This window comes from Carya illinoinensis, chromosome 13, assembly GCF_018687715.1.
Source record: "Carya illinoinensis cultivar Pawnee chromosome 13, C.illinoinensisPawnee_v1, whole genome shotgun sequence".
NCBI classification, from domain to species: Eukaryota; Viridiplantae; Streptophyta; class Magnoliopsida; order Fagales; family Juglandaceae; genus Carya; species Carya illinoinensis.
Genome location: NC_056764.1, coordinates 4767466 through 4795004, shown reverse-complemented (window position 1 = coordinate 4795004; position 27539 = coordinate 4767466). Strand labels below are relative to the sequence as shown.

Sequence of the window (27539 nt, the reverse complement as noted above, 5' to 3'; positions counted from 1 at the left end):
TTAATTCCGGTTAATCCTAATCCCATATTTATTTATTTATTTTCTTTTTTAACAGATGTGGACGTTAAAAGAAAAAACATAGTGCTACATTTCAAAATAACTTCACAAAATTAAATAATATAGCTTGGTATAATCTGTGACATTTATTTTATAATATAAATAAATTTATAAAAGGATTAACCACTTTAAATTTATGAGATTATTTTATAATAAAAAAAGAGAACTACTAATCTACTACAGACATAAAGCGATTACATAAAAGTAAATTTATAAATTGATATGACTTTATATAATCTATTAGATCTATTTTATAATAAAAGTAACTTTATAATTTGATGCAATAAGTTACGTCAGATTGTAAATTTATTTTTATGTAATTTTTTTATAATTAAAATATTTTTTTTAGATAAAAAATATTAATATATTAAAAATCAATTTCTTGATTATTAAGTTAAAAAAAAATAATAATAATAATAATAATTGCGGTACACTTCAGGGCAAGGTAGCTTTATTCCTTTCCTGTTACAGAGTGCTGCAGTTTTCCGCCCTTTTACACTGCTTTCTTTAAAAACCCTCTATTTTACTCTATCCCTATTCCCGAACACCGTCACGCACACTCTTCCCTCTTCAAGATCTTGAAGGGAACCCTAATATAAACCCTAGAAAAGAAACCACCGTGGGAGGTGAGAGAAGGTCGCGGAGCTACTATTTAAATACCCTTCTCTCAATCTCTGCCCAATCAGCACTCTTCGATCAGGTACTGCTGCCGTTCCCCTCCCCCACAAAACAAATCACGTCAATAGTGTTATTGGAGTGTTGTTTTGTTTTATGCTTTCTTAGGCCCTGTTTTTTTTCCTTTCTGGGAAGATACTACATGGTAAAATTTTGTTATGAACACGTATCGAAAAATCCTCTGATGGATCGTCGTTACTTTTTAAAAAGAAAAAACCAACCTTTTATTTTATTATTTCATCTTCATTTCCTGCTCAATTTGTTACTTGGGATACTGTTCCCGTGAAAACGGAAACCAGTGTGGCTTAGAATGTAAATAATTGATGAGGTTTTAATCTAATAATTCTCTCCAGGTTTACGTTGAAGTAGGCTGTAGCCAATGGGTCTGTAGGGTTCTCTGTTTTTTTTGCGGGATGGATGATGTTTGCTCGGTGAAGATTACCGAAAACATTTTCCCTCCAAGCGTCGATGTATAATTCTCTTGTGATGGTTGTGACACTTGCGAACTGATGTTTCTTCAAATTTTACTATTATTTTCTTACAAACTGATGTCTCATCCAATGAGACACTTGCCATGTCATCTAACCAGCTGATATGGGTAATCTAGGTTTAATAAATGCCATGTCATGCTGAAAATAAAAGGATAAAAAATAACTAAAAAAGATGGGAAGGAAAAAAAGAGTCAGTTTTGAGGGGTGTGGCTGGCATCAAGCCACCCTTTAGGGTAGCAGATCCATGGCAGTTGTGATTTTTTTATGTAAAGTAATAGTTGTTTTTTTAATTGCTTATCAGAAATCAATTCGGTGATGGCATCTTCAGAGGCAGAAGTCTTAGCTGCAGCCTGCACTCCTGCTGCTGATGTTGTATGTATTGTTTTTGGACTGGGAAAATTATTAAAGGTATTGTGTGGTTGTTGTTTTTAGGGTATTAATCTATTTTGGATGAATTTGTGGTCAAACCTAGGTTGGCAATGCCTTTGTCCACCAGTACTACCTTATCTTGCATCAATCCCCGGAGCTTGTTCATCGATTTTACCAGGATACTAGTAAGCTTGGTCGTCAAGAAGAAAATGGGGCAATGAGTATTACAACCACTATGCAAGTGAGCTACCGTCATTCTCTTTCCTCTTATTTTTGTTAATTTTCCTATTCATCTACACTTGCAAAGCCTAGTTGCCTGCAAGATGCGCCTTGTTTACTGTTTACCAGTTCGCTTTATGCAATTAAATATGCTTCAGTTGCTGAAAAAATGGTTGTGCCTAGAAAAGTTATCTGGTTGATAAACGTATGATGAAAAAGAGGGTTTCAATGTTTAAAACAATTTTTATAGTTTTTTTCTCAGAGACCAAACAGAGCAATCTAGAAAATCTGACTAATTAGGGTGGTAAAGTAGGTGCAGTTTGAGAGTTAAACAAGGGAGTGATTCGAGTTTTATTGACTCTTTTTAACATTTTTGGTTTTATTTGTATGGTAAATTTTTTTAGGAATTGGCAGGTGTTCACCTTCAAATGGTGAAAATTAGGAGTGGACCCTTTGATCCCTCTCTATATGCTGACTGATTTTCTTTGAGTAGGCAATCAATGAGAAGATACTCTCGCTTCATTATGGTGAACTAAGTGCAGAAATCTTAACTGTGGATTCACAAGATTCTTTCAACGGGGGAGTCCTTGTTCTTGTTACTGGGTATTTGACTGCAAAGGATAGTTTGAGGCGCAAATTTACTCAAACTTTCTTCCTGGCTCCTCAAGACATAGGCTACTTTGTTCTGAATGATGTTTTTAGATATGTTGACAATGGGAATGAGGCTCTCATTAATGATGTCGAAGAACCTCTTACTTCTGACCTTGGTAATGTGAAAAACACTTCACAATTCAAAGCTTAGATTTTTGGCTCACGCCAACTGACTTTGTAGATGTATATTGTTGCAGATCCTTCTCCTGTGCAGGAGAATCATATTTCCGAGACTCTGACTACAGTGCCAGAGGTTGTTGATGAAGAGGAAGTGTATAATCCTCCTGAGAATGGACACGCTCCAATTGAAGAGGAGGAACCAGCAGTTCCCGAGGTCGGTGACGAAGTTTCAGACGGTTGGCAGATAGTGGTTGAATCTAATTCTAAAATTGAAGAAGCTCCCAAGAAGTCATATGCCTCTATTGTAAGTGGCTATTATGTAAAATCCTATGCTTTGAAGTTATCATTTCCTTGGCAATAACGGATAATCTCTAAATGTGGGGGGCTAATTATTTAGTAGTAAGAGGACCAAGATTTGGGAACAAGTGGTCTTCCTTTTAGCTTTTTATTGCTAGTTTATTTTATTTTAACGTGGTCTTTTTTTATTTTTTATAAATCCTATATATTTTGTTATTACAGGTTAAGGTTTTGAAGGAGAATGCTGCTCCATTTTCAACCCAAATGCCAGTATCTCGGAAGTCTGTTTCCAAGAGCCAAGAGCAACTAGTGACTGCTGGACCTCCTCCTGCCCCGGTGCCTCAGACACCAGTTTCCAGCTCAAATGCTGCTGAAAATGGTGGTGAGAAGGAATCTGAAGGTTTGTAGTTTGTTGTTATTGTACCATTATTTCTGCTAGTAAACTTACCATGTGATCTGCATCCTGGTTGTGTTGGTTATTCTGTATGAATGTATTTATCGTCTATATGTTTGTGTTTATCTGCAGCTGATGGTCATTCTATTTACGTAAAAGGCCTCCCTGTGAATGCTACGCCGGCCTTGCTCGAAAGTGAGTTCAAGCAATTTGGACCTATTAAGATTGACGGTATTCAAGTTAGAAGCCAAAAGGTATGTCATAATGTAAACTCAAATTGCTTATAGATCGTTTCCTCAGCTAATGCTTTTAGTCCATGAATTATAAAAAAAAAATGTTTATTGTCCATGCATCAATACACCAGGGATTCTGTTTTGGCTTTGTGGAGTTTGAGGTGGCAAGCGCTGTGCAAAGTGCAATCGAGGTATGCATTTGATTTTTCTGTGCTGATCTCTGTTGTTTTTTTAATATATAAGCACTTCAGTTATAATCTAAATACAATTGGTCTAGCGTATGTAGATGCAAAACCAGCTGTGGCATGCTTGCCTCAAATTCAGGTCTTGCAGTTTGTCTTCACTAACAGAATCAGCAGAATAGTTTATTTCAGTACAAATTGCAAGAACTTTCTCTCTCTTAGGAAATGTGGGATCTCATTCATCATCATTAGACTGAATTGGGGGTGTTACATGATAACATCCACCATGGCAATTATCTGCAGCCACGTGTTGACACCTACCTACATTTTTAGCGACATCATTATCTTCTAACTATAACCGTTGCTGTGTTATAGTGGTTATTTAATAATTTTTTGATTCCATGCTATCTGTTTTTACCTTCTAATCTTCGACCAGACTTCACTTTGATGCTAGGGTTAATTAATACTGAAGTCGAATTTTAAAGTGAATGAGACTTAGATTTTTTTATGGCTCATTTGAATTTTTATTACTGTTATACATGTTTATTATTTTTGAATCTCTAATTGTTTTAGTTCAATAAAGGTCTAGTGACTTCGTTCGAGTTCTCAATACTTATTGACACTCATTGAATTAGTGACATGATATGGTCATACTTTTGTTTCTATAGATAATGAGAATTTATTCCAAGTAAATAGGCATAGCCCAAGTACACATGAAGTATACAAGTGAGTACACCTAAATACAAGCTAAAGCAAAGCAGAACTAAGGCAAAAAATTACAAATATTCCCATCCCTTACAAGGTTCTTCACCCAAAAACTAGTGCTAAAGAAAAAAATCCCTGAATTCCTCCATAGAACGTTCGCAATCTTCGAAACACCTTCCATTTCTCTCTAACCATAAGCACCAAAACAAACACAAGGGGATCATTCTCCACACTGCTGCACTGCCTCCACACCCACTAAACCTTGCCAGCTAGCCAAAAAGTCCACCACTCGCAAAGGCATCACCCAAGCAATGCCTACTGTAACAGCCCGCTAGAAATTCAATTGTGGAATTTCTATTGACTTTAGGAACCTCGTGAAGACTCTATAAGCTTTCACGAATCCACTAATCGTATAGGTTTTAGCCTGTCAACATAGTTAGTGTTATCACTCACTATGGTGCAAGAAATGCGATTTTAATTATTTAAGATAGTTAGAAGTGTCAGAATACATTATAGTCTACACCACTAGGCTTAATTGAATATATAGGATTTTTCAGTACTAAGTTTATTACGTTTATTTTTTTTGAGTGAATAGTAACCTCGGTAAACAACTAAGCGCAGTGTTTTCAAAATCACAGTGTGAAATGTCCAAATTAGGTTAGCGAAATTTTATTTAGACATTTGGCAAGATCTTAACCACACATAATGAATAGTATTAAATATTTGGCACAAAGAGAAACCATTAGATGGAATTGTGAAGGAAATCAAGGTGTGAGATCATGACACCTAAGCAAAATATACATTTGGAAAATATCTTAAGAATAGAGATTTAAAATACACATGGAAAGATTTTAGCCACCTTACTCTTCCAAGTCTACTCCACATTTGGAAAATATCTTAAACTGATTTTTGTAGATATTATTGGATATAATATTTTGAGATAATCTTTTATAGATATTTTGGGTAGGAGAAAACTACACTCAACTCTCAACTCCAGCCTTATCATCTTCCTTATCTCGTCCATAAGCATTTACAGCCATCACCCACGAACTTATCTTCATTTACACGTTTCTTTAAAAGAATATCAAACACTTTCTCTCGGACAGCTTTTAGGAGTTCTTTTGCACGCCCATTTCACCTGTGACTCCCCCAAATTCCGTTTGGGATCGAATGGAAATTTGAAGCGTCGAGACATGCAATACAAGGTTACCTGCCCCCGTTCATGACATATAAGATGCAATGTTCCTAACATGCATATAACAATATGCAATATTCGCAGTGGATAATTTTTTTTTTCTTTAGCAATGCTATGCACCAAATTGAAAATATCTCAAATGCTTAAAACATACTTCATACATAAAAACCTATAGAATAACTAAAATCACAACACTAGTCCAAAATAGTTATGATCCAAAAGTACTGGAGATGCAACTCTATCGTACAAGTAGTAATTTAACTACTATATTAACATTAACGACGCACCGTCGTTCAATCGACTGTGTCTAGTTGGTCAGCTCCTGTAACAAGATCTACCATTCGGGGGGAATGGTAGTTGGGACTACCACAGTGAGATTTGATTACAAATCTCAGCAAGTTAACAAAAAACTTCCACACATGCTAATGATGCATGGATGACAGTAAAAGCATAAATGCATAATCAAATTCATAAATAATTAAAACATAACTTAGCGTACAACATAACATAATTGACATAACTTAAATTGAAACATGAACTGAACTTGACTTGACATGAACTTGATCTGAAACTTGACTTAGTATGAACTTACTCTGAAACTTGAATTAACATGAAAAATACATACTCCACAGTTGTTGTGGCTCCATGTATTCTACGCAAACTTGACTTAACATGAAAAATACATACTCTACAGTTGTTGTGGCCCCATGTATTCTACACAAACTGAATGTACTCAAGATAAAACGTGACTAGAAAACGAAAGGACTGGAGCCCTGACGTAACATAACGTGATTTGAACATAACTTGAAATACATGACCAACTTGAGATAGAAACATTTCGTAACATGGCATAACATATAATAGACAACATATTTAACATGACATACTTGTAATGTACAGTAATACATGACAGAATATATTATGTAACAGATAAAAATTGATATCTTTGAAATCTCTTTACATAAAATTTCATATCTTTGAAACTAACATCAAATATATTCAAAATAATAATATAACACGTATATTCAAACTAACATCAAACATTGCATCTTATATGTCATGAACGGGGGCAGGTAACCTTGTATTGCATGTCTCGACGCTTCAAATTTCCGTTCGATCCCAAACGGAATTTGGGGGAGTCACAAGGGAAATGGGCGTGCAAAAGAACTCCTAAAAGCTGTCCGAGAGAAAGTGTTTGATATTCTTTTAAAGAAACGTGTAAATGAAGATAAGTTCGTGGGTGATGGCTGGAGATGCTTATGGACGAGATAAGGAAGATGATAAGGCTGGAGTTGAGAGTTGAGTGTAGTTTTCTCCTACCCAAAATATCTATAAAAGATTATCTCAAAATATTATATCCAATAATATCTACAAAAATCAGTTTAAGATATTTTCCAAATGTGGGGTAAAATTGGAAGAGTAAGGTGGCTAAAATCTTTCCATGTGTATTTTAAATCTCTATTCTTAAGATATTTTTCAAATGTGTATTTTGCTTAGGTGTCATGATCTCACACCTTGATTTCCTTCACAATTCCATCTAATGGTTTCTCTTTGTGCCAAGTATCTAATACTATTCATTATGTGTGGTTAAGATCTTGCCAAGTGTCTAAATAAAATTTCGCTAACCTAATTTGGACATTTCACACTGTGATTTTGAAAACACTGCGCTTAGTTGTTTACCGAGGTTACTATTCACTCAAAAAAAAATAAACGTAATAAACTTAGTACTGAAAAATCCTATATATTCAATTAAGCCTAGTGGTGTAGACTATAATGTATTCTGACACTTCTAACTATCTCAAATAATTAAAATCGCATTTCTTGCACCATAGTGAGTGATAACACTAACTATGTTGACAGGCTAAAACCTATGCGATTAGTGGATTCGTGAAAGCTTATAGAGTCTTCACGAGATTCCTAAAGTCAATAGAAATTCCACAATTGAATTTCTAGCGGGCTGTTACACCTACCCTTGCAAAAATCTCATTCCACAGCTTTGTCACTACTTCACAATTTAGGAAAAGATGGCTAACAGATTCGCCATCTTTTTTACACATAAAACACCAATCAATCACAAATAAACCTGTTTTCCTCAAATTATCCGTTGTTAATATTTTCTCAAGAGACACCGGCCAACAAAAAAATGCAACTTTACTAGGTACCCTTGCTCTCCAGATACATTTCCAGGGGTATACTTTATCACCATAACTATTTAACACCTTGTAGAAAGATCTCAGTGAGAATCTGGAATTATAATCATGCACCCACAGCAGCCTATCCTCCCTATTCTGATCGATCTTTGTCTCATATAATTTTACTAAGAAATCAGCAAGCTTCACACACTTCCCAATCCTGTAAATCTCTGGTAGATTCCACATTCCAATGCAACATATTATTAGAAAACTGATAAGAGTCAGCCACTGCATCCCCTTTGTTTCTAGCAATCCTAAAAAGATTATGGTAAACATATTTAAGAGCTGAATCCCCGCACCAATTATCATGCCAGAAATAAATATTTGTCCCATTCCCCAATAGTCCTACTTTCTTGGAATTTAAAAGCATGTTTCTTTGCTCCCACCGTGTAGTTGCCTCTTCACCGCAACAATTAATGAGATCGAGTATTCATACCTGTCTTTACTTGTGATACACGCACCTACTTGTCGAGGCTAATTCAGTTATATTGATCATATTTGTGTCTAACTGGGTTGTTCTTGTTTTTGTTTGATTGAAGATTGATTGCTGATGGACGCCTGTTTCTATCTGGTCAATGGTTGAATCATTAAATTCGGTGGATATAGAATTCCCTCCCTTCTTATGGGGGAGGTATAGGGTCAATTTTCGTTGGTGTTCTTCAATGTTGATATTTGCCAAATTACCTGACCAAATTTAGTTTGCAGTAATTCTCCATTAATTTATATTAATAGAAATTTGAAGAGAATGTTGTAGTTATTTACTTTAAGAAAGATCTTATGTTTACTCTAATGATGCCTTATTGTAAATGGTTCTAATAGTTCAAAATTAATAAATTTTGTAGATTCCTCCTCTTAACTAGGTGTTTTTCTTGTATATATCCAGTGTTCTCGGGCTTTGTGTGGTCTTCTATTAATAAAATTTTCACTTTAACAAAAAAGGACAAAAAAAATATTGTAGATGTTTCAATCTCTTCCTAATGAGTGGTTTGAATGGTATCTTTTTTAATCCAATGTTGTTGCTTAGCTTCTAATGTTATATTGTATATTGTTATTATGTAATAATATTTCTGTTTATCTTTCAGGCTTCACCCATCATCATTGGTGGACGCCAAGCTGTTGTTGAGGAAAAGAGATCTACCAATCGAGGTAGGTTGGGTTTTGTGGTTGAGTTTACTCGTTTAAGATATTTTTGAAGGTAAATATGATTTTTCATCACTGGAAGAGAGATCAAGAAAGCAGTGTTTAGGTATCGCAATTGTTTCTGTTAGACCTATGTCACTTGAATCATTGGAGGGATGGGGACTTGCAGTATGTTGATTAGACTTTGGTGCAATTTGTAATAAATAGACAAATAGGGTTTTCATACCCTGTTTGACCTGCAGATTTGGGCTTATCAGTTGGATGCTCAATCTACATTTGGGCCTATACTTCAAAAGGACTAGTTAATAATACTATTGAAGTCCCATTGGAAACATTATGAAGAGCAAGAAATTCTCATTCCCAAGCAATGCGCGGTTCCATTTTTTTTTTTTTTTTCTTATGCAAGATTCCATAACTATCTACCCTTATCACTCAGTACACCTACACTTATCACTCAATATGGGGTATGATAGTCAACACCTTGATATTGTGACATTTGATGGTTTCAATTTACAGGTAACAGTAAGGGACGATTTTCATCTGGAAGGACAGCTGGATATAGGCATGAAGGAGTAAGAGGGCGTGGAAACGGAAACTATGGAGGTGGAAGGGGCTATGGCCGTGTTGACTTTAATGGCAGGACTGAGTTTGGCAGCAGGAATGGGAATCGAGGTGGATTTTCTAGCCGTGGAGAGGGATATCAGAGGACTGATCACACGGGTGGCAATGGTGGGCGTGTGAATCGTGCTGGTGGCTTGGCTGTAAATGCAGCGGCCAGAAGTACAGCTCCACGGATAACTGCTACTGCCTAGGAAGCAAAGATTTTCAGGAGGATAGCAGTTGAAGATTTTTCTGTTGGTTAATCAAGTGATTGGATCTTTTTTTGAGCTGAGGTATATGAAATTTATTTATGGTTTCGCCCATGTCATTTTCATTGATCTCGGGTGGATAATTGTCTAAAAATTCTATTTAGTAGTATGTCCTGTCCATCCTCCAGGAGAGTTTGCTCGCTGTGGTCCATGTAGGCCACTTTATTTTAATTTTCTTCCGATCATAGTTTTTGGAGTTTGGGGCTGGGAGTGAAAGGAGCATGCTTGGGCTATAGGTCATCTTTATATGTAATTTTTTTTCTCTCTTAATGGCAAAACGGCTTATATTTCAAGTCTTTATTCTGAGCAGTTTTAAATTTTGAATGTGAAAAAAATGTGTCCATCCGGATTTACAATTATTTTTCATGTTCTGCAATTCGAAGAAACTGTTGCAAAGCCATGCGACATTAGATTTGGAAAGTGGCTAATATTCATCTTGATCACGAGACATCAATGGGTTCGTTTAGTTCGTGTCTCCTTTTCTTCGAAGTTTGTATCTCATTAATGCTTAAAAGCAGCATGACAAATTGACAATATACGTGCTGGAAGCAATTTCATCCATCACAAAATGGATCTCAGTGAAGATGAGAAAAAGTAAGAAGCTCGTTTGAGTCGCCAGCCTGACAAAGGGTGACGGAATGGGAATTCTGATGTTTGCCATACAACAAATAAAAAGAGATCACGGAGATGACCAATATAGGCGCATTATCAGAGAACTAAAGAAATATACTGAAACATTCCACAAACAAGAATGCTGCAATGCACCCAACTTACAACTTTCACAGGCTCTGATTTTTTATAAATAGATTTATGTTTAACAACAGGTAAAATAAAGAGCAAATGGAAATTTGAAAATTGTAAAGATAACCCAACAAGCTTCTTGTATGAACAAATTAGAGAAGAATCTAAAGCTGATACAACTAAGCAGCATTTTACACTTGAACAGAAGAAATTTTCTTCAGTATTAAATAAGATGACTTGGTTAATGTATAAGCGATGGCAACAGGACTATGGCATGGATGCTTGCGGCTAAATAAGCATACCCAAATTCCTTGGAGAGGCTTCGAGTATGGCTCCTTGTTTAGAGACCGAAATTACAAGCCTGGACAAACTCCAAATCATAGTCAACATACTTTGTCCAAAGTGGCCGAAACTGATTCATTGCAATGTCAAGCCACGGCTTCATATTTCCGTTAAAGTGTACCACCGCGGCATTACGGATCTCATCCATGCTGATGCTTGGGTTATAACCAAGTCCCAAAACATGCCATGATTTATCCAGAGGCTTCGTTGTTGAGTAATATGTAATTAGACCTGGGGGCAATGTGCCTAATTTCCACAAGGTGCGGTTCTCATTCTGCAACAAGATTATCGGTTAATACTAGACCTGAGAAAGTTCCTATAAATAAATTGTAGAGTTCAGACACGTACAAAAATGCATAAGAGAAACAAATTAATAACAGTGCATTCATGATTTTCAATAAACTATGTAGTTTCAGTAGAAATTACGAAGAAATTCTCAAGACAACTACAGGCAGGGTGTTTAGAAAGCAAGAAAACAAGATCAATTGATTCAAATAGTGAATCATAATTTGAATTAGAAAGCATGAAAAAAAGATCAATTGGTTCAAATAGTGCCTTGTAATTTGAAAGCAAACAGGCATAATAAAAATGTATACGAACTTGAATACTGATTTTAGGGACCAAATGTTGCTCAAGCATGTTAGAAAGAACATAATTAACAGAAAAGAATCAAGCCATTACCAGATTCTGCCAGTAATGGTACTCTTCCGTGCACTTCTCCCTCCTCCAAGCATCCAAGTCGAAGAAGTTCATTCCATACGCCCACGCGCAAGCTTTGGGGTTAAACCTCGCCTTAATCAAGGGGTGGGAGAAATTCATGTACTGTGCATAGCGATGGAATGACCCAAAACACGTCTCGACCGCCCCATTCACCTTCCCATCCATATCTATCTTCCACAACCCTGTCAAGTCCCTCTGAACCACTATATCATCATCCAAAAACAAAATCCTATGCAATTTTGGGTACATTTCAGGCAAATAAAATCTCAAATGATTCAAAATGGACAAATACTTTGGGTTCCTAAACTTCATGTTCGTGGTGTCCTTTGTTGCATTCTCAAGCTTATTCTCAAAGTAAAACCTCTGTAAATTTGAAGACTCCAACTGTCGAAGCACCGGCACGTATGAAGAATTCAAGAACTTGTAATCCTCAACTGCCTTCACTTCAACATGCGCTCCATTATAGTCCTTCAATTTGAACATAACTTGCATTGCCCCAAGATTCATCTTATCAGTCACAACATGGAAAACATGCTTCCACGGCTCCTTTGAGTTCTTCACTGCCGAATTGACCACCACTGATGCTGCAATCACATTATCCGAGAAAATTGCATAATGGTAAAGCTTTGGATCCTCAAACGCCGGTAGAGTTGGCTTTCCCTCATCCGAATACTTATCTGGATTAGCAATTCGCTCTTCCATCAACCGCATTGCAAGACAATGCAAGCTTTTTGGGATTGATTTTGCAGCTATCAAGCTTGAGAAAGCTCCTTGCTTCTTAGCCTTTGTTAATTGCTCATTCACCGCAAAAATCGTATCCTTCAACTTCTGAATCTTCAATTGATTATCAAACGACTCCTTCGCTTCCGCAATCACTTGTCTCGTCACTTTAATTCGCTCCTTCACTTCCTTCTCGAATTGCCTTAGAACCGACTCGTCAGGGTAGAGTGCGTCGGATTCGGAGAGAGCACGATACGAGGGCTTGTTGAGGAGATCGGTGTAGTTTTGGGAGAGATCGGCGAAAACTCTAACGAGCTTGGAGTTCTCGAGCTTGAGCTTCCGCGCATAGGAGGCGTAAGCCAGAGCCAAGGACCGGTGATCGTCCGCTTGCTTCCGGATCTGATCCAGCCGGGGCTTGAGAGGGTCCGACTTGAGGGCGAGTACGGATCTTCTCGTAATTCCAAATCCATATGAACCAGAACCGAAACCCTGATCCACAGAAATCCATTAATTAACTGCCTGTTTCACCTATAAAAACTCCCTGCATTTACATTACAATTCTACAATAGAAACACGTTTGCTTCGCGAAAAAGCAAAACTATCTTCCTTCAAGCGGATCCAGAGCGATAGATAAGGAACGGAAGTTAAACCCAATTAAACCATGGAAATATAATCACTTCAATTCTTAAAAAAAAAATAATAATTGCTTTGCATTTCGTCTATAGAGAAAAAAAATTCCGGGAATCAGATCTTAAGAGAGAGAAGGACAGGGGGATACTCACGAAGTGGTGGAGGTCGGCAGTGTTGTCGTCGGTGCGGGAAGTGAAGAGGAAAGAGAGAGTGAAGAAGAGGCAGAGAGCGATGGCGATGGCAGAGGCCAAGAGTCGGAAGATGAAACTCAGGCTCCGGATCGATCCTCCCACTCCGGTTACTCTCTCGGCAGTGCGGGCGATCCGAATGCTCGCCATTCTCGTGCTCGTTTCTCGCTAATCTGAAAACTCGATTTCAGTTAATTGTGTTTTGTCAGAAAGACAGGCACGGAGAGCGAGAGAGAGAGAGAATCTTCACTGTTCACTCCGTATAGAGCCTTCACGTCCCTAGGAGAGAGAACATTATCGGAATAATATTTATATAATAATTTTTTTATTATAATTAATATTGTGTCGGTCGGCTTTATTAATTATAAAAATTAGTTATATGGGACTTAAGAATATTAATCTTGATTTATTTTAAGCGAAGAAAAATCTCCTTTCTTTTCTTTTATTTTAAGAAAAACTTTGTCAAACGTTACGGCTAATTGGTTTGGTCCTCACTCACTCACGTCCTTTGGCATTATGAAGTTTGAAAATGATATTTTAAAGTCAAAATTTAGGTAAAATGTATAAGATGTGTTGACTTTAATTTCTTAAATAATAATAATAAAAAAAATTGATCTTTAGGCCCATGCTCAAATTAACGTTGAAGGAGGAGGTCCTCAAGTTTGGATGTAAATAAGGTATTTTAAAGATTAATCTAAAGAATGGATAACTGTATACGTTATGTTAAGATATAAAATAAATAATAAAATCTACATATTCTTATCAATTTAAGCTCTTAAAACAAGTAGTGATTACATATAATATCAGAACCGAGGTCCTGCTTCGAATGTTGGCTCTACACTTTATTTCATTTAATTAAATATTCCTTAAGTGACTCATTGATGAAAAGTCTGGTCCACACATGAGGAAGAATATTAAGATATAAAATAAATAATAAAATCTACATTTTCCTATCAACTTTTGAAATAAATGGTATCATATATGTTGAAGTGTAGGGGTTTTACCCATAAATATAACACTTTATTTGAAGATGCATAGACCTCCTCGATCATGATCCCCTCCAAGGAATAATTAGTTTAAGCTGATTTAGAAAGTTCAGGGAGAATATGAAACATCCTACAAAGAGCATGCTTGGGTTGCTTGTAGATTTAAATTTTAAAAAAAAAAAAAAAAAAAAAAGAGCATGCTTGGGTTGCTTTTTCGAGGATCATGATTAAGGTTGTTTCCCAGTTCCAAAAGGAAAATGATTGAGGTTTATTTTCTCCAAAGTTAATGGCGTGCTTCTTTCTGAATTTAGTTGCATTTGAGAAGATGAATAACTGATAGATGATTTGTCTATGAATATATGATATGTTTAATTTACAGGGCATGCTATAAAGTAAAGCCTTCCTAACTTCCTCTCGATGAAATTGAGAGTTTTCTTGAACCAAACTGGCAAAACCCTCATGAAACAGATACATGTTAGCTGCCTATTCTCATGTTTTCTCATACCTAAAACAGAAACTGGAAGATGAATGATCGACTCGAAAGAAAGAACCCGCAACGATCAAATTCTGAATGATCATAAGAAGGGGGGGAGGGGGGGACCCTATCTGCAGATCGTCATACAAAACCTAGTACAAGTTAAAGAACTGAATTCTATATTGTTCTGGTGGATAGCACCATGCTGCTTAACTTGTTTTTGTTAAACTTATCTTCTTGGAATTTGGAGCTGATAAAAAAGAAGCAGAGGATTTCAGATCAAACAAAGAAACATGACATCCTTGGACCTTGGTTATGCCTAGGATGCCCACGTTAGCAGTGTGAAAGCAGGTAGTAACTAATACCTACTAAAGGTTACCAAATATCATATATATTGTGGATGTTGGATGAACGCCTAACTATCTGGTTGTCTCCCAAATAAATCACAGCATAACGCGTGACATGCATTATAAGATTACAGGGCCCTAACACCATTATAATTTATTATAAAGCATGCATACTTTACCATACATCTCTCACTCTTTTTTTTGGGGTGGGGGGGTTCGGAGGCAAAATGCTGGAGCCTTTCTATAATACATCATGTACCTCCTAGCACACTTATTGCTGATCGTGCAGAATGGAGGTCTCTAATCTGGTAACAATCTCACCCATCATCTCATACCCACTTCCACCAACAAAACCAGAGAATAATCCAAGCTCTGGAGAGAAGTGATCTTTTGCCCTGCTACTCTCTTCGCACATTTTGGAGATATAATTTTTGCATGCACACTGTCCCCAGATTGAAGGGAAGAAAACATATCAATAAAATGTGAAACAAGAGGCAATATTTACTTGTGATCCTTGAACATTACACATATCTGCTATTGCCAATATGACATTGATAAGATAAAACCTTGATTCAATGGTACACTTTCTTGCCATTCCTGCCGAGATTGTGCAACCATCCTATACCTTTCAGGGCCTTGGAGATCTTGACAAGATTAGGCCTTCCCATTCCTAAGTTCATCTTCCCTGCTGAGAACTTCAAAGCCTGTAAGCAGCACAGCTGTGCATCCATGTCTTCCTCTTCTTCATCCTCGTCCTCGTAGTCAACCCCGCTGTTCTTCCCCTTCTTGTTGCTTTTTGCCTGCACCTTACTCGATTCTGTCTCATATGTCTCCCAAAGTAAGTCCATCCCTTCACTTCCATCCACATTGTGTCGTTCCTCGAAAAGCTTGCATGCCAATGTCCTTCTCCACTCCTTCTCTTTCCTCATGGAGCCAAAACTTCCTAGATTTGAGTCAAATGTTTGATAATTCTCCATAACTGGGGAATAATACTCTCCATCACTACTAGGACTCTCCATACTTGCACCCAGTCTCCTGGAATTCACCCTCATCTTGGAATCCAGCTTTTCACCATAGTCAGTGTTCACATGAGTAGTATCATTTGTTTTATTACACACTGCCTCGGATCCGCTTCTCGTGGACAGTTTTTCCGTTCTTTCTTCCACTTTATAGGACTCTACGCCTGGTTGGTTGACTTCTTTGTCTTCCTCCATACCCCACATGGTTTCTAACTCATTCTTTTCTTGCAAAAAGCATTCTAATCTCTTCACATCGACAATCTGCTGAGTGATTCCCGGCTTTATTGTCTCAGCCGGATATGTATCTGAATTGCCTGTTAGAGATTCCAATCCACCGATAAAATTGTCCCCACAATCCAAACTCTTGTCAACCGGTGAATCATATGCTTCTGAGCAAACTTCTTTAACTTCCAACTCCAAAACTTCCGCAGGGTCCTCTCTAATTTCAAACGTCGATGTGTCAAACACAATCTTATACACTTCAAGATCCTCAAATTGTTGAGAATTTTCGTCTTCATCGTGCCCTTTAGACTGTAATCTTTCGAAAACAGACTGACATGTACCAACAAGAAAACCCACCCCGGATTCTGACAATTCGGAGTAAGAGTGTTCTTGGACAAGGTTGGGAGAAAAAGTGAGAAGAACAAGGAGTAGAAGAAAGGTGGTGATGAAGAGAGGAGACAGGAAAGAGAGAAGCTTGAGAAGATATGGGGAGAAGAAAATGAAGTAAGAAAAGTAAAGAGGGTGAGAGAGGATGAAGAAACAAATATGGAAGAAGTGAGAGAGGAGAAGACTAGAGAATTCTCTTTTCTTGAAGGTGCTTGCTGAGAAAGAGAACTGAGACATTATCTCTGTTGGGATCTAAGAGAGAACGTGAAGGGAGGCTTGGTTGTGATATTCTGTTTCAGCTATGGTAATGGAATGGAGATACAGGAAAGTTTTCTCCTTGTTTTTTTCTCCTAGCAGTGGAAGAGAAAAGCATGAGATTGGAAGTGAGAGCGGCGTGAATAAAGGGAAGAGACTGGGAAGAGAGAGAGTAACTACCGCTAGAAAGAAAAAGCACCTTTAGAAACTTTTTTCCTGCCTGTCCGTAACCACCATGTTTTTTTTTTTCTTTTCTTCACCTTCTTCCTTCAGATTTTCAAAAACAAACCCATCCTTAAGCACTCGTTAATAATTACATGGAGTCGGTATAAACTAAACGTCTTTTTCAAAGAAAATTACTTCCAATCAACTTCCGTCGAAGGAAGAGTCTATTTCTGCGCACAAGCAAACTTATACTATCAGGTAAACAAGTGGAAATCTGCTGCTAGATGTCGCACTGTACCTTTTACCAATATAAAAAAAAAAAATCTCGAGCTTCGCTTGAAGCATCTTCTACATGCAAATAACAAATCAGACAAGGATTTACTAACTAACATGTTCACGCCATCGCTCGCTATTATTTGTATAAGACAAATAAGAACATCACATCAAGAAAAATTTAACAGGCTTCTAGAGTTTCATATATTTCCAGGAAACCACCCTATTTACCGAGGAAATTGTTGTGGATTTCCGTGTAACCACCATGCTTGTTCAATGTTTATCATGGTAAACATCTTACTGTTTTAAGGATATTAAAGTTTGGAATTTACAGGTAGATTCCCAGCTATCTGTAGGCACTATTCCAGGCAAAATCGTGTGTTAATTTCTTGCAGTACTAGATCTTCTTTCATCCCCGGTGAACCTCAATTAATTACAAGTTAGATTAATTAAGAGTAATAACTGTAATATCTATATATATGTATGTATGTATGGGTGGGTGGGTGGAATCTAATGGAACATACTGGTTGGACTTTTCTTGATCTCTTTTATATCAAATTTCCTATGCCCATTTGGCTGCAAAAGTTGTCTTTTGACCGGAATGGAAAGTATTGAAGCAATCAAAACCCTGATTTACAACGTATATTTCTTTCAAAAGATTGGCATAATGACATATGTGACATGGTCATTTCACCACTCTTGCTTCCCCCAAATGCTTTGGTCTTCGTGTTGCTACTGCCGTATAACCACTGACAAAATATATACGAATACGCCTTTAATTAAACTCAGACTGTTATTCACTTGAAATAATGGAATTCAGATCCTTCGAAGTTTTAAAACTTAGAACATGAGAGATGGACATTTGAAGTTGGTCCTGCAACCTTGCATCCGTTCGATGCCTTTTTCCCTCTAAAATGGGAAAAAACTAACAATGCTACGAAGATATAACTCAATTTGATGTGGATGGAACACATCTAAACTAGAAAAGTGGGAGTGGGTGCCTCACATATAGGAAGATTCATAATGAGGAGACAGAGAGTGATTGAAGCGTTTGGAAGGTAGGATGGAGTGCACATGGGAAGCCACTCATTGCCACTCAAGTTCATGCCCTGCATGCACCCCTCTATATATATTTGGTCCATGGCTTTTAACCTCTCAAGGGACCCACTCTGTCTGCTTGTTGGCTAACCTTTTGGGTCCTCCGGTATGCTATCACTCTCAGTGGAACCTTTGGCAGATTTCCTTTCCCATCTCATTTTGACCAACGTATCGATGCCAAAATGTACCTGATCTCCTATTGTATGTCGGTAGGATTTGCACTTTCCGATCGTAGGAGCAGAAGAGAACAAAATACAGGCAGGGACAGCTTTGTTCCATCCCAATAAATATACACTAATATTTTAGCTCCTCATGAGTCATGACTCACTTTTGCCTCTAGAAGTCTTTCAAACCTCTATCCCTCCAAATATAAAACTTATGGACTCTATTTTCCCCCCAAAACTTTACAGTACGATTCTTTAGTTTCCTTGGGCATTTGATATTCTTATTTGCATATGGATCGCACCTCAACACCAGTAGCTTGCCATGGGCAAGGTAAGGACAGCAGTCACCCACCGAGGTCGACGATCACCTCAGGATTCTTTTGCAGGAAGAAATGGCCACAAAAACCTAATTACGGATTTGGCAGTCCAATGGAGCGTTATGTTCACAACATTGGAAGTTCCCACAACTAGCTCCAGCATTAAATAGTCTCTATTTCATTGACATCCAAGATTTTAGCGAAACAGTCATGAAGCTTGTACTCGTCGTTAACTTCAGGGCCCCTTAGGATTAGTCGAGGTGCGCGTAAGCTGACTCGGACACCCAAGATTATCAAAAAAAAAAAAAAAAGAGTCATGAAGCTTGTACTTCGAGTAGCATAATATATTGATATTTGCCTCCGGCCACAAATGAATAGATACTGACCCTATTAAAACTCAAATAGGGAGCTATCTATTCATTTCAGTACGGACCCCACCTTAAAGTCACGTGCTTAGCTGATTACAATTAGGGCCTACTGTTGACAATTTCACCATCGAAACGTGCAAAGGCAGCATCTACCTTCAATTATATCATAAAGGACGAGTCTTATCCCTTTGAAGTCAACCACCAGTCCTTGATCATTCCATTAAAGAGAACAACCTAAAGAAAATTAGGGAAAAAGAACAACAAGAAGTACAAGAGCCACATGCATAAACAAGTGGCTTGTCTTTTTTCAAAGGAAAGCTATGGCATTAGAAAATAGAGATAACAACATCCATGTCCAAACAGAGACCATTATAAACTCAAAAGTAAAGTCTGTAACCGTGGGTTGAGACAAGTAATCGCAGCATGGTTTAATCAAGTAACCACCAACACTTACCATAGCAGCTAGGACATCCACTATCCTACCCCATTTAAGACATAATAGCCCTAACAGATATCATTCTGTCATAATAGGCTTATTCTCACTTGCTTTGGGTCTCTGCTCCTTTGGTTTCTGCTCTTCCATTTTCCTGAAACCCCAACAATGCAATGCCGTCCATAAATCAGAACAATTTCGAAGGAACAAGATCAATAAGTTTCACTTAAAGGTTACTACATATAGATCAACTGATTTTAAATCGAAAACAAAAATTATGCAAGCATATGTGCTTTTTGCATACACCTAATGGGTGGGTCTAATGCAATATGTGCTTTTGCATACGCCAAATGCGTGGGTGTCCGGGCCACCCTGCGCACATCTCAACTAATCCCACAGGGCCCTGAAGTCAACAGCTATGTAAACCTCCAATGGCCCTGAGGGGACTCGAACTGGTGATTATTGGGGAGCAAACCCAAGGCCTGACCAACTGAGTTACTCCTCAAGGTTGCACATGCATCAATATTAACAACAAAACCAAGAATTTTAACACATGATAAGGAATATTTACTGGGAGCTAGAGAGAGACAAACGATATGGATATAACTAAAGAGCATAGATACCTCTCCAAGAACTCCATTATATAAGTATTTATACACATTCATATGATAAAATCAGACCCTCCTAAACTAGATGCACTGGAAATATAAGAATTTTTTTTTTTGATAAATAAACAAATTATATTGATCAAAGAATGGCCACTGGAAATATAAGAATTAGCTGGCGATTCGTTTAGATGCATGTATAATTGAATTCCATCCAACACATTTGTATTAAAAAAACAGATGTGGTTGGTTGTAGAGATTAATAGAGTAAATATCAAATTCACCCATGAGTTGATTTCCTTTACTAATACAATATTCGTTGACAGCATTCCAGCGAGGTTTAATTGCAATAAAAAAGAGCCCTCTTCGTATCGTTCTACTTCTATTCTCCTATTGCGTTAGAGTTAAAGCAGCAATCCGCACCGTATTGTCCCCAAAATAATTTACTTTATCCAACCCCTTTGTGGAAAGCTTCAAAAAAATCACCCCAAAAGGCACTTATTCGCTTCATGATTTCACAATTTCTAAGTTCCTAACAGATTCAGAACATAACCATCAAAATAAAAAAATAAAAAACCTACAGAAGATTAAAGCAATCACAAGGCATATAAAACCAAAGATACGCATATGCATAGAAAAAGCTATTTGAGGAAGAACCTCTTGTCGGAGGAGCCACCCTTCTGGCTAAGGAATGAGCGGAAGAGGGGTGAGTTGACGTCGTAGATCATTGTGGCCAATCAGGTTCGTTACCCTGAAAAGTTATGTTCTTCTCCCACGCAAAGGAAAAACCCTAATTCTCTCTTTCAGAGTTGCGGAGTGCGGACCTTCGGCAAAACGACACCACCTGTTATATGGTAATTGTGAAATGTGAACGTCGGATGACCCAAATCAAACCCATATCTGGATCCAATTCAGCTCGGTCCGAATGTTTTCAGAGTCTCAGACACGGTCCCGGAGAATCGGCAATAAGGCCGGTTTAGGCTCAATTTTGTCGGCCCATCCAAATTTATAGACTTTTTCTTCCTTGTTCAAAAGTCAAAAACTTCTTCACAAGTCCTAAAAAATATAAAAAAATTATTTAACTAATTTATAAATTTATTTTAATTAAAAATATTTAATTAAAATTAACTAATATATAATTTTTTTAATTTTATTTTTAAATAAACGAAGTCACATATCTATAAATAACTTCTTTTCAAATTTATTAAAAAACCTCACTTGTAGAGAAAAAATATCTTGATAACAGTCAAGTCAAAAAAGAATAACAAAAAAAGGAACCAAAACTATCCCTATTCTCAACTCTAACAAAAATAAAACAAACACCTATACAAATAAAAGAAGTACTCACTCGTATTTAAATATGATATCTATCTAGTATGATGTATGAAATATACGATAAAGACTAAATATTAGAATATTTCTATTAATTTATCATATCATATAGGCTCGAATTGAACATTTAATTAATTGCTTCGATTTGAATTATCTAAATGATACCTTATATATATTATATCAAAGAGATAGAGAATCAAATCTATTTTGTCGATGCAATAATTATCAGCCTATCCGATCGAAAGCAAACGAAGACAGAAGAGAGTGGAATCCTACGATGTGGATGGGGACAGAAAGCACAATCTTTATCTATCTATCTATTTAAGGCCTGAACCAAACCCGTCGATGTAATGGCAAAGGATGAGACTAATGCCAAATGGGGGGGGACATAACAATGAAGCATTGAAAATGAAGGTAAAAGGCCAAGATAAAAATCCATAAAGGGTACATGGGGAGTAAGAAAATCAACAAATTAAGTAGAGAGAAATGGAGATGAGATTAGAAACGGACGCTGAAGATAATTTTGCTGCAGATGAAAGAGGTAGCTGATAAAAAGAGTATTTTTTTTTTTCCCACTCTGTCTATCCGATGGCGTATATTTCTGGAGCTTTACCAACCCAACCACCTTTTTATTCATCTTCCTAGCCCAAAAAATCTTTTTCCCATTTGCATTTCTTCTTCAAGACTGTCTTCCTCTTCATTTTGGGTTCTTTTCTCTCTCGACTGTTCTTCATTCTCTGTCTTCAGTACAGGTTTCCTTTGGTAAATTGGTAGGTTTTAGTTTTTGAGTGAAAATTCACAAATGGCTATGACTGTGGATTCCTTGGGTGTTGGGACTCACCTCAGTGATAATAATAGTATTCTGAAAGCCTCTGAGAATCGCGGGTCAATGGTGACTTTGATCAGGAGCTCCTTTGGGTTTGCCACCAAACCTTCCTCCATTCTGCATAAGAGACAGTAAGCCCTCCACCTTCTTTCTTCATAAAGTCTCTGATTTCTATTGCGTTTTATTCTTTTTGTATTTTTTTTTCGCCCGGCGGGCGTGAGGGCGGAGACATATCATCTCCTAATTTATTATGATGCAAGTGTAGTTGATTCTCGTTTGAATAGTTCGAGTTATTTGTATTTTAAGATTCTGTTTTTATGTCATGAACTTGGATTTATACGACGAACACTATTCAAAAGGAAAATTCTAACTATTTCGGTTAATTATGCTTCACTACCATGTTCTAGATTGTTTGACTATTTATTTCTTCAAATTATGACATGAAAATAGTCTCTCTAGTTTTTTTTTTTTTTTCCGATTTCAATTAAGAATAAGTCTGTTTTTGAGAAAAGTAAGAAGGTATATTAATAAAAGAATAGGCAAAATGTCACGTTCATTACAAAGAATGTCCTAAACGGATCAATATAAATAAGAATAAGTCTTAAAGGGGTAAAACTATAAAAGCAATGGAAGAATACCCCGGCAGGCAAAACTGTACAACGAAGAAAAAGCAATATAAGCTTTACAAAACAGGCCTACATAGGGCAACGGACAAAACACTAGCTATTAGAGTTACGAAAGAGAGAATCAGGTTGTTCCTAGCTGTCTGAAACCGGAAGTTCTCCTAAAGAGTATTCATTCTAATTGAGAACCTGGCAGTTTACATACTCTTTGATGCTATTGTCCGTGTTGCTTGGAAATCCCACATTCCTCAAAACAGGTATAAGAAAACCCTTCTCAATGAATCACAAGCTCTCATCGAGGCCACCTCTGATGACTGCCTAGGAGAACCAGTCTCTGAGAGGGGAGGATTATCACTAGACTTGAACTGTTGTACCATTTGCAACCGTAGAGGCACTATTATGGTTGATCCCACTAGCATTTCCCTAATGATGCCCCCCTTCCAAACCCACTGCTTTTCTTGCTCCACCACAAGCATATTTTGGCACCTCTATCTCTACCTCTACCTTCCTCCCTCCTCACGTGAATGTAAACACCATGAGACCTGTAAATCACAATGATTTGTATTTGCTAATTTTTTTTTTTCAAATTTGCAATCTCTACTTCCAAAGTTTTCTCCCACGAAGCACCAGGCATTCCTGTGGTTTGGAAATTCTCTCTTTATAGTTCCAGAGATCAATGATAAATGGGACAATAATCTCATTGGGAAGTATTTTGCTGGATAGAATTTTAGGAGTCTTTTGCATAGACGATCTTGTGATTGTCCCTTGATTCTGTTTCTGCGTTGTCAGAGTTAGACAATTAGTTTGTTTATTAATTCAACTTGGCACAGCTTCATCTTTTAGGGATACTTACTTAGAATGAATAATGAAATAATTTAGTCTTGGTAATTAATACCCGTGGTCACAGACAGCCACCCACCCACACTCACACAGATACATACATACATACATACATATATGCTTGTATGTGCATGAATGTGACCTCAGAGTATACTGAGGCATTGCATTGTTGCCATTATTTGTGTTAAATTCCTGTGTGATTTTTGTCAGAACGTTATCTTCAGTGGCTACAATCACTCCCCGAGCATCATCGGCTACTGCTGTGGAGGTTGAACAGTTTTTGATCTATGTGTTTGGGAATTTTGCATATTAACTCGCTTACTTCTCTAATTGAACTTGTAAAAAATGCCTTCTCTCGTTTAAAATAACTTATTTTTGTTTCTTCTGGGTTTTGGATTTGGGAAATGGGGTACGGCTAACAGGATCCAAGTCACGGTGAAACTGATACCATTCCAACTCCTGTAGTTATTGTTGACCAAGACTCCGATCCAAGTGCAACTGTTGTGGAGATAACTTTTGGGGATCGGCTTGGAGCACTTCTTGATACTGTATGAAGCTAGTGACCTCCTCCTCTATTTGATAATGTTACCTTTGTTATTTGTTTTTGTTGTACTGATGTCTGAGTCTCTAGTATATTGAGAATTAGAAGATTTGTGATTCTGTACGATCTATCTCAATCGCTATTGAGAGTATGTCAGCTAGTGAACATTAACAATCAGCAAATGGGTTTCAGATGAATGCGCTTAAAAATCTTGGACTCAATGTTGTAAAGGCAAATGTTTTTTTGGATTCTTCTGGAAAGCACAACAAGTTTGCCATCACTAAAGAGTAAGTTATTGTACCCTACATGTTCATATGGACTGTACTCCGTATTGAAATTTGTGTCTACCTCTGTTCATATATTGTGTTGACAGCTCCCAAATTTGCAACTGATACAATTGATTTTTTTTCCCTTGATTTCTAGTTACTCTAGACTGGAAAGAGATTGGAAAGTTCAAATCTCTGTTGTCCTGTAAAGAGATACTTTCTTATCTTTTCTCAGCACTGAGCTTCCTGACAGCTGGTGGTATTTGAATCACAAATTTTACAGTCCCTTGTACTAATGCAAAGGCCTAAAGATAAGAGAGAACTTTGGCACAAGTTCATGGATAACAACGCAGCTATTAAATTGTGAGATGATTGCAAATCTTAGTTTCCTAGATGACTCTGAAAACCATACGAATTTGACATGTTACTTATTCCTAGCTGTGAATCTGTTCTTACTGATAAAAAAAAAGAGTTGTGAATCTGTTCTTGTAATGGCTGTTCTATGGTGATTTCGATTGATTTGTTCCCTGAGCTCGTTTGCAGAGATACTGGTAGAAAAGTAGAAGATCCAGAATTACTCGAGGCAATTCGCCTGACAATTATAAACAATATGATTCAGTATCACCCGGTATTTAATCTTTTACTTTACTTTTGTTTTATTAATTTTCAAGATAAATCTGGTAGAGCACGTATTCTAGGATTCCTCTCTTTATAAGCTTGCTGATCATGTTCCAGGAATCAAGCGCCCAATTAGCAATGGGAGTAGCCTTTGGAGTAGTGCCACCAGAACAACAGGTTTTAAAGCTCTTCATTGTTATATTTTTATCTGTAAACTTTCCATCTGTTTGAAGTTTGTTCACCGTGGTGGAACACTTGTTGCAAAGTTAACTCTAGGATTAAACTATCGTATCTGGAAGATTAATGCTAGGTTTACTATCTTTAATTTAGATGTTTGCAATGTCTTTCATACTTGTGGTGCAACCCTGTGGCTTGAGGTTATGTGGTATGTACACGTGTACACTATGCCTGTGCTCTCTCTTTGTGAACACTGAATATGCATGCACAATTGTGCATGAGAATGTGGATGTGGCATTGATTTGATGATGTCAATGTTTTCAGTAACATCACATAAATAATTTTATTTAAGAAATGATGATTGGATCTGATTTTACAGAAAGTGAAGCCACCCCCTTCCCACCCTTCCCCGGAAAAATAAATTTTCAAATATAATAAAAAAGGAAATGCTTATGAATAAAATACTTTTCTGCAGTTCTACATACCTGATGCAGTGGAATGGAACTTGTTTAAGCAGTACTTTGTCAAATTCTCAAAATGTTGATTTACCATTATGTAGAGTTGCTAGTGCCACGTCATGATTTTTGTTCACAAGTTCATCTATGGGACATGGTGGAAGTAAGACAGTATGGGCTTTGTTTTCATGTCTCATTAGGAATATATAGTGTTTATGTGTCCTGAGGGATGGGAGGGAACCAATAAAATATATGCCAATTGTTGAAGACCTACACTTTTGCTTGATTCAAACATGTTGTGGTGTTATTCCCCAGGTTGATGTGGATGTAGCAACACATATAAGCATCTATGATGATGGCCCTGACAGAAGGTAATGCATGAATCGGTGCTGTTTTCATGTGTGATTTGCACCTGCACTCCAAGAAATGACAAGTTTTTAGGCTGCATCCCCCATATTATCAAATCTGCCTAGCATCAATGATGATATCTTTGCATGAGAATGAAGCTGTAAAAAAAAAAAATCCCTGTCACCTCCCCCTTCCCTAACATAATATTATTTTTGCAGTTTGCTCTATGTCGAGACAGCTGATCGCCCCGGATTATTGGTGGATCTCGTGAAGATCATCACTGACATCAATATTGACGTTAAATCAGGAGAATTTGACACAGAGGTGATAAAATCTCTGTTACTACCTATTGGCTTTGATTTTCCATTGTAGGTCAAGTATAGTAGTTTATTCCGTACATTTTGTTTTTTGGTGCTAGGGATTATTGGCTAAGGCAAAATTTCATGTAAGCTACAGGGATAAAGCCATTATGAAGCCTCTCCAGCAGGTAAGCCAGCATTCTGGCAATGATTATGCAGCATCAGCTTTGTTTTTCGAATTATCTGGTAAACTTTAAGTACCTTCTTAATGACCATGCCATGATGCCAGTGTGACTTGAAAAAGCATTCGTCCAAGGTCCACTAGCTTTGTCCCTATCAATGTTATTTTTATTTTCTTATTGATACAAGATCCAAGATGGTAAAGTTTTTGCTTAAGTTATTTTTTAAATGCTACCTTCGTCCTCATTTCAAACTAAGAGGATAAACCCAATCCTCGCTTTTTTCTCATATCATCGTGATGTGCTTGGCCTGCAACCTGAAAAAGCTTGAGCCCGTCCTAGACTTGACAATCTTCAGAGTCTGATGCAGCTCTTTTGTTGCGATACTGATGTAGATTTTACTCTATCCAATTTGGCAGGTTCTTGGCAATAGCTTGCGATATTTTTTGAGGCGACCAACGACCGAGGAGGCGAGTTTTTGATTCTCATAGAAGACCAAATTCAGGACAATGTATTCAAAGGATTTCGGCATTGTCAAGGAACAACCTCTATTTGAGATTCAGAGAAAATATTGGGGTTAATCTTTAGACAATATTGATACGTCAATTGTGACGATCCAATTCTGCAAAGGTCAGAGAGTTACTTCTTGTAACTTAAAACTCATATTTCATCAAGATATTTACAAAGTCAAAAAAAAAAAATTATCAAAATACTACAAAATTTTTTAATAAAATCCGACAATCTTCATAAATCTTCTAAGAGCAATTCACTATGCTTAAAAATCTTCTCAA

General features: G+C 37.1%; 5 protein-coding genes across 5 annotated transcripts; 2 read left to right on the top strand and 3 right to left on the bottom strand.

The window, feature by feature from the left end:
* Nucleotides 1-533: 533 nt before the first annotated feature.
* On the top strand, nucleotides 534-10089 carry LOC122291473 (nuclear transport factor 2-like). The gene is made up of 10 exons (XM_043099201.1): nucleotides 534-757; nucleotides 1525-1595; nucleotides 1696-1833; nucleotides 2305-2578; nucleotides 2660-2886; nucleotides 3102-3279; nucleotides 3406-3527; nucleotides 3638-3697; nucleotides 8863-8926; nucleotides 9437-10089. Exons 2-10 carry the CDS (start codon nucleotides 1539-1541, stop codon nucleotides 9730-9732), a joined length of 1416 nt encoding a protein of 471 aa, XP_042955135.1. The 5' UTR covers nucleotides 534-757; nucleotides 1525-1538; the 3' UTR covers nucleotides 9733-10089.
* A 460-nt stretch (nucleotides 10090-10549) lies between these two features.
* On the bottom strand, nucleotides 10550-13421 carry LOC122291472 (galacturonosyltransferase 8-like). The gene is made up of 3 exons (XM_043099200.1): nucleotides 13095-13421; nucleotides 11554-12801; nucleotides 10550-11146 (listed from the first exon to the last, which is right to left on the bottom strand). Exons 1-3 carry the CDS (start codon nucleotides 13278-13280, stop codon nucleotides 10871-10873), a joined length of 1710 nt encoding a protein of 569 aa, XP_042955134.1. The 5' UTR covers nucleotides 13281-13421; the 3' UTR covers nucleotides 10550-10870.
* A 2089-nt stretch (nucleotides 13422-15510) lies between these two features.
* LOC122292202 lies at nucleotides 15511-16803 on the bottom strand. Its single transcript, XM_043100439.1, has one exon. The coding sequence runs from the start codon at nucleotides 16801-16803 to the stop codon at nucleotides 15511-15513; it is 1293 nt and encodes a 430-aa protein (XP_042956373.1).
* A 2590-nt stretch (nucleotides 16804-19393) lies between these two features.
* On the bottom strand, nucleotides 19394-21194 carry LOC122292652 (wound-induced basic protein). The gene is made up of 2 exons (XM_043101108.1): nucleotides 20902-21194; nucleotides 19394-19793 (listed from the first exon to the last, which is right to left on the bottom strand). Exons 1-2 carry the CDS (start codon nucleotides 20970-20972, stop codon nucleotides 19721-19723), a joined length of 144 nt encoding a protein of 47 aa, XP_042957042.1. The 5' UTR covers nucleotides 20973-21194; the 3' UTR covers nucleotides 19394-19720.
* A 732-nt stretch (nucleotides 21195-21926) lies between these two features.
* On the top strand, nucleotides 21927-27458 carry LOC122290814 (ACT domain-containing protein ACR11). Its single transcript, XM_043098477.1, has 10 exons — nucleotides 21927-22533; nucleotides 24076-24133; nucleotides 24288-24413; nucleotides 24599-24693; nucleotides 25216-25300; nucleotides 25408-25467; nucleotides 26238-26293; nucleotides 26489-26594; nucleotides 26689-26757; nucleotides 27168-27458. Exons 1-10 carry the CDS (start codon nucleotides 22379-22381, stop codon nucleotides 27228-27230), a joined length of 873 nt encoding a protein of 290 aa, XP_042954411.1. The 5' UTR covers nucleotides 21927-22378; the 3' UTR covers nucleotides 27231-27458.
* The last annotated feature ends 81 nt before the right edge of the window (nucleotides 27459-27539 follow it).

Excerpts from the sequence above, each read along its gene's own strand:
- LOC122291472 (XM_043099200.1), bottom strand. The coding sequence starts at position 13,280 with ATGGCGAGCATTCGGATCGCCCGCACTGCCGAGAGAGTAACCGGAGTG. Across the intron at positions 12,802-13,094 it reads CTGCCGACCTCCACCACTTC|GGTTTCGGTTCTGGTTCATA; the intron begins GTGAGTATCCCC and ends TCTGTGGATCAG. Across the intron at positions 11,147-11,553 it reads ACCATTACTGGCAGAATCTG|AATGAGAACCGCACCTTGTG; the intron begins GTAATGGCTTGA and ends ATCTTGTTGCAG.
- LOC122292652 (XM_043101108.1), bottom strand. The coding sequence starts at position 20,972 with ATGATCTACGACGTCAACTCACCCCTCTTCCGCTCATTCCTTAGCCAG. Across the intron at positions 19,794-20,901 it reads GGTGGCTCCTCCGACAAGAG|GAAAATGGAAGAGCAGAAAC; the intron begins GTTCTTCCTCAA and ends TTGGGGTTTCAG.
- LOC122292202 (XM_043100439.1), bottom strand. The coding sequence starts at position 16,803 with ATGTCTCAGTTCTCTTTCTCAGCAAGCACCTTCAAGAAAAGAGAATTC.
- LOC122291473 (XM_043099201.1), top strand. The coding sequence starts at position 1,539 with ATGGCATCTTCAGAGGCAGAAGTCTTAGCTGCAGCCTGCACTCCTGCT. Across the intron at positions 1,596-1,695 it reads GCACTCCTGCTGCTGATGTT|GTTGGCAATGCCTTTGTCCA; the intron begins GTATGTATTGTT and ends GGTCAAACCTAG. Across the intron at positions 2,887-3,101 it reads AGAAGTCATATGCCTCTATT|GTTAAGGTTTTGAAGGAGAA; the intron begins GTAAGTGGCTAT and ends TTGTTATTACAG.
- LOC122290814 (XM_043098477.1), top strand. The coding sequence starts at position 22,379 with ATGGCTATGACTGTGGATTCCTTGGGTGTTGGGACTCACCTCAGTGAT. Across the intron at positions 22,534-24,075 it reads TCCATTCTGCATAAGAGACA|AACGTTATCTTCAGTGGCTA; the intron begins GTAAGCCCTCCA and ends GATTTTTGTCAG. Across the intron at positions 25,468-26,237 it reads TAGTGCCACCAGAACAACAG|GTTGATGTGGATGTAGCAAC; the intron begins GTTTTAAAGCTC and ends GTTATTCCCCAG.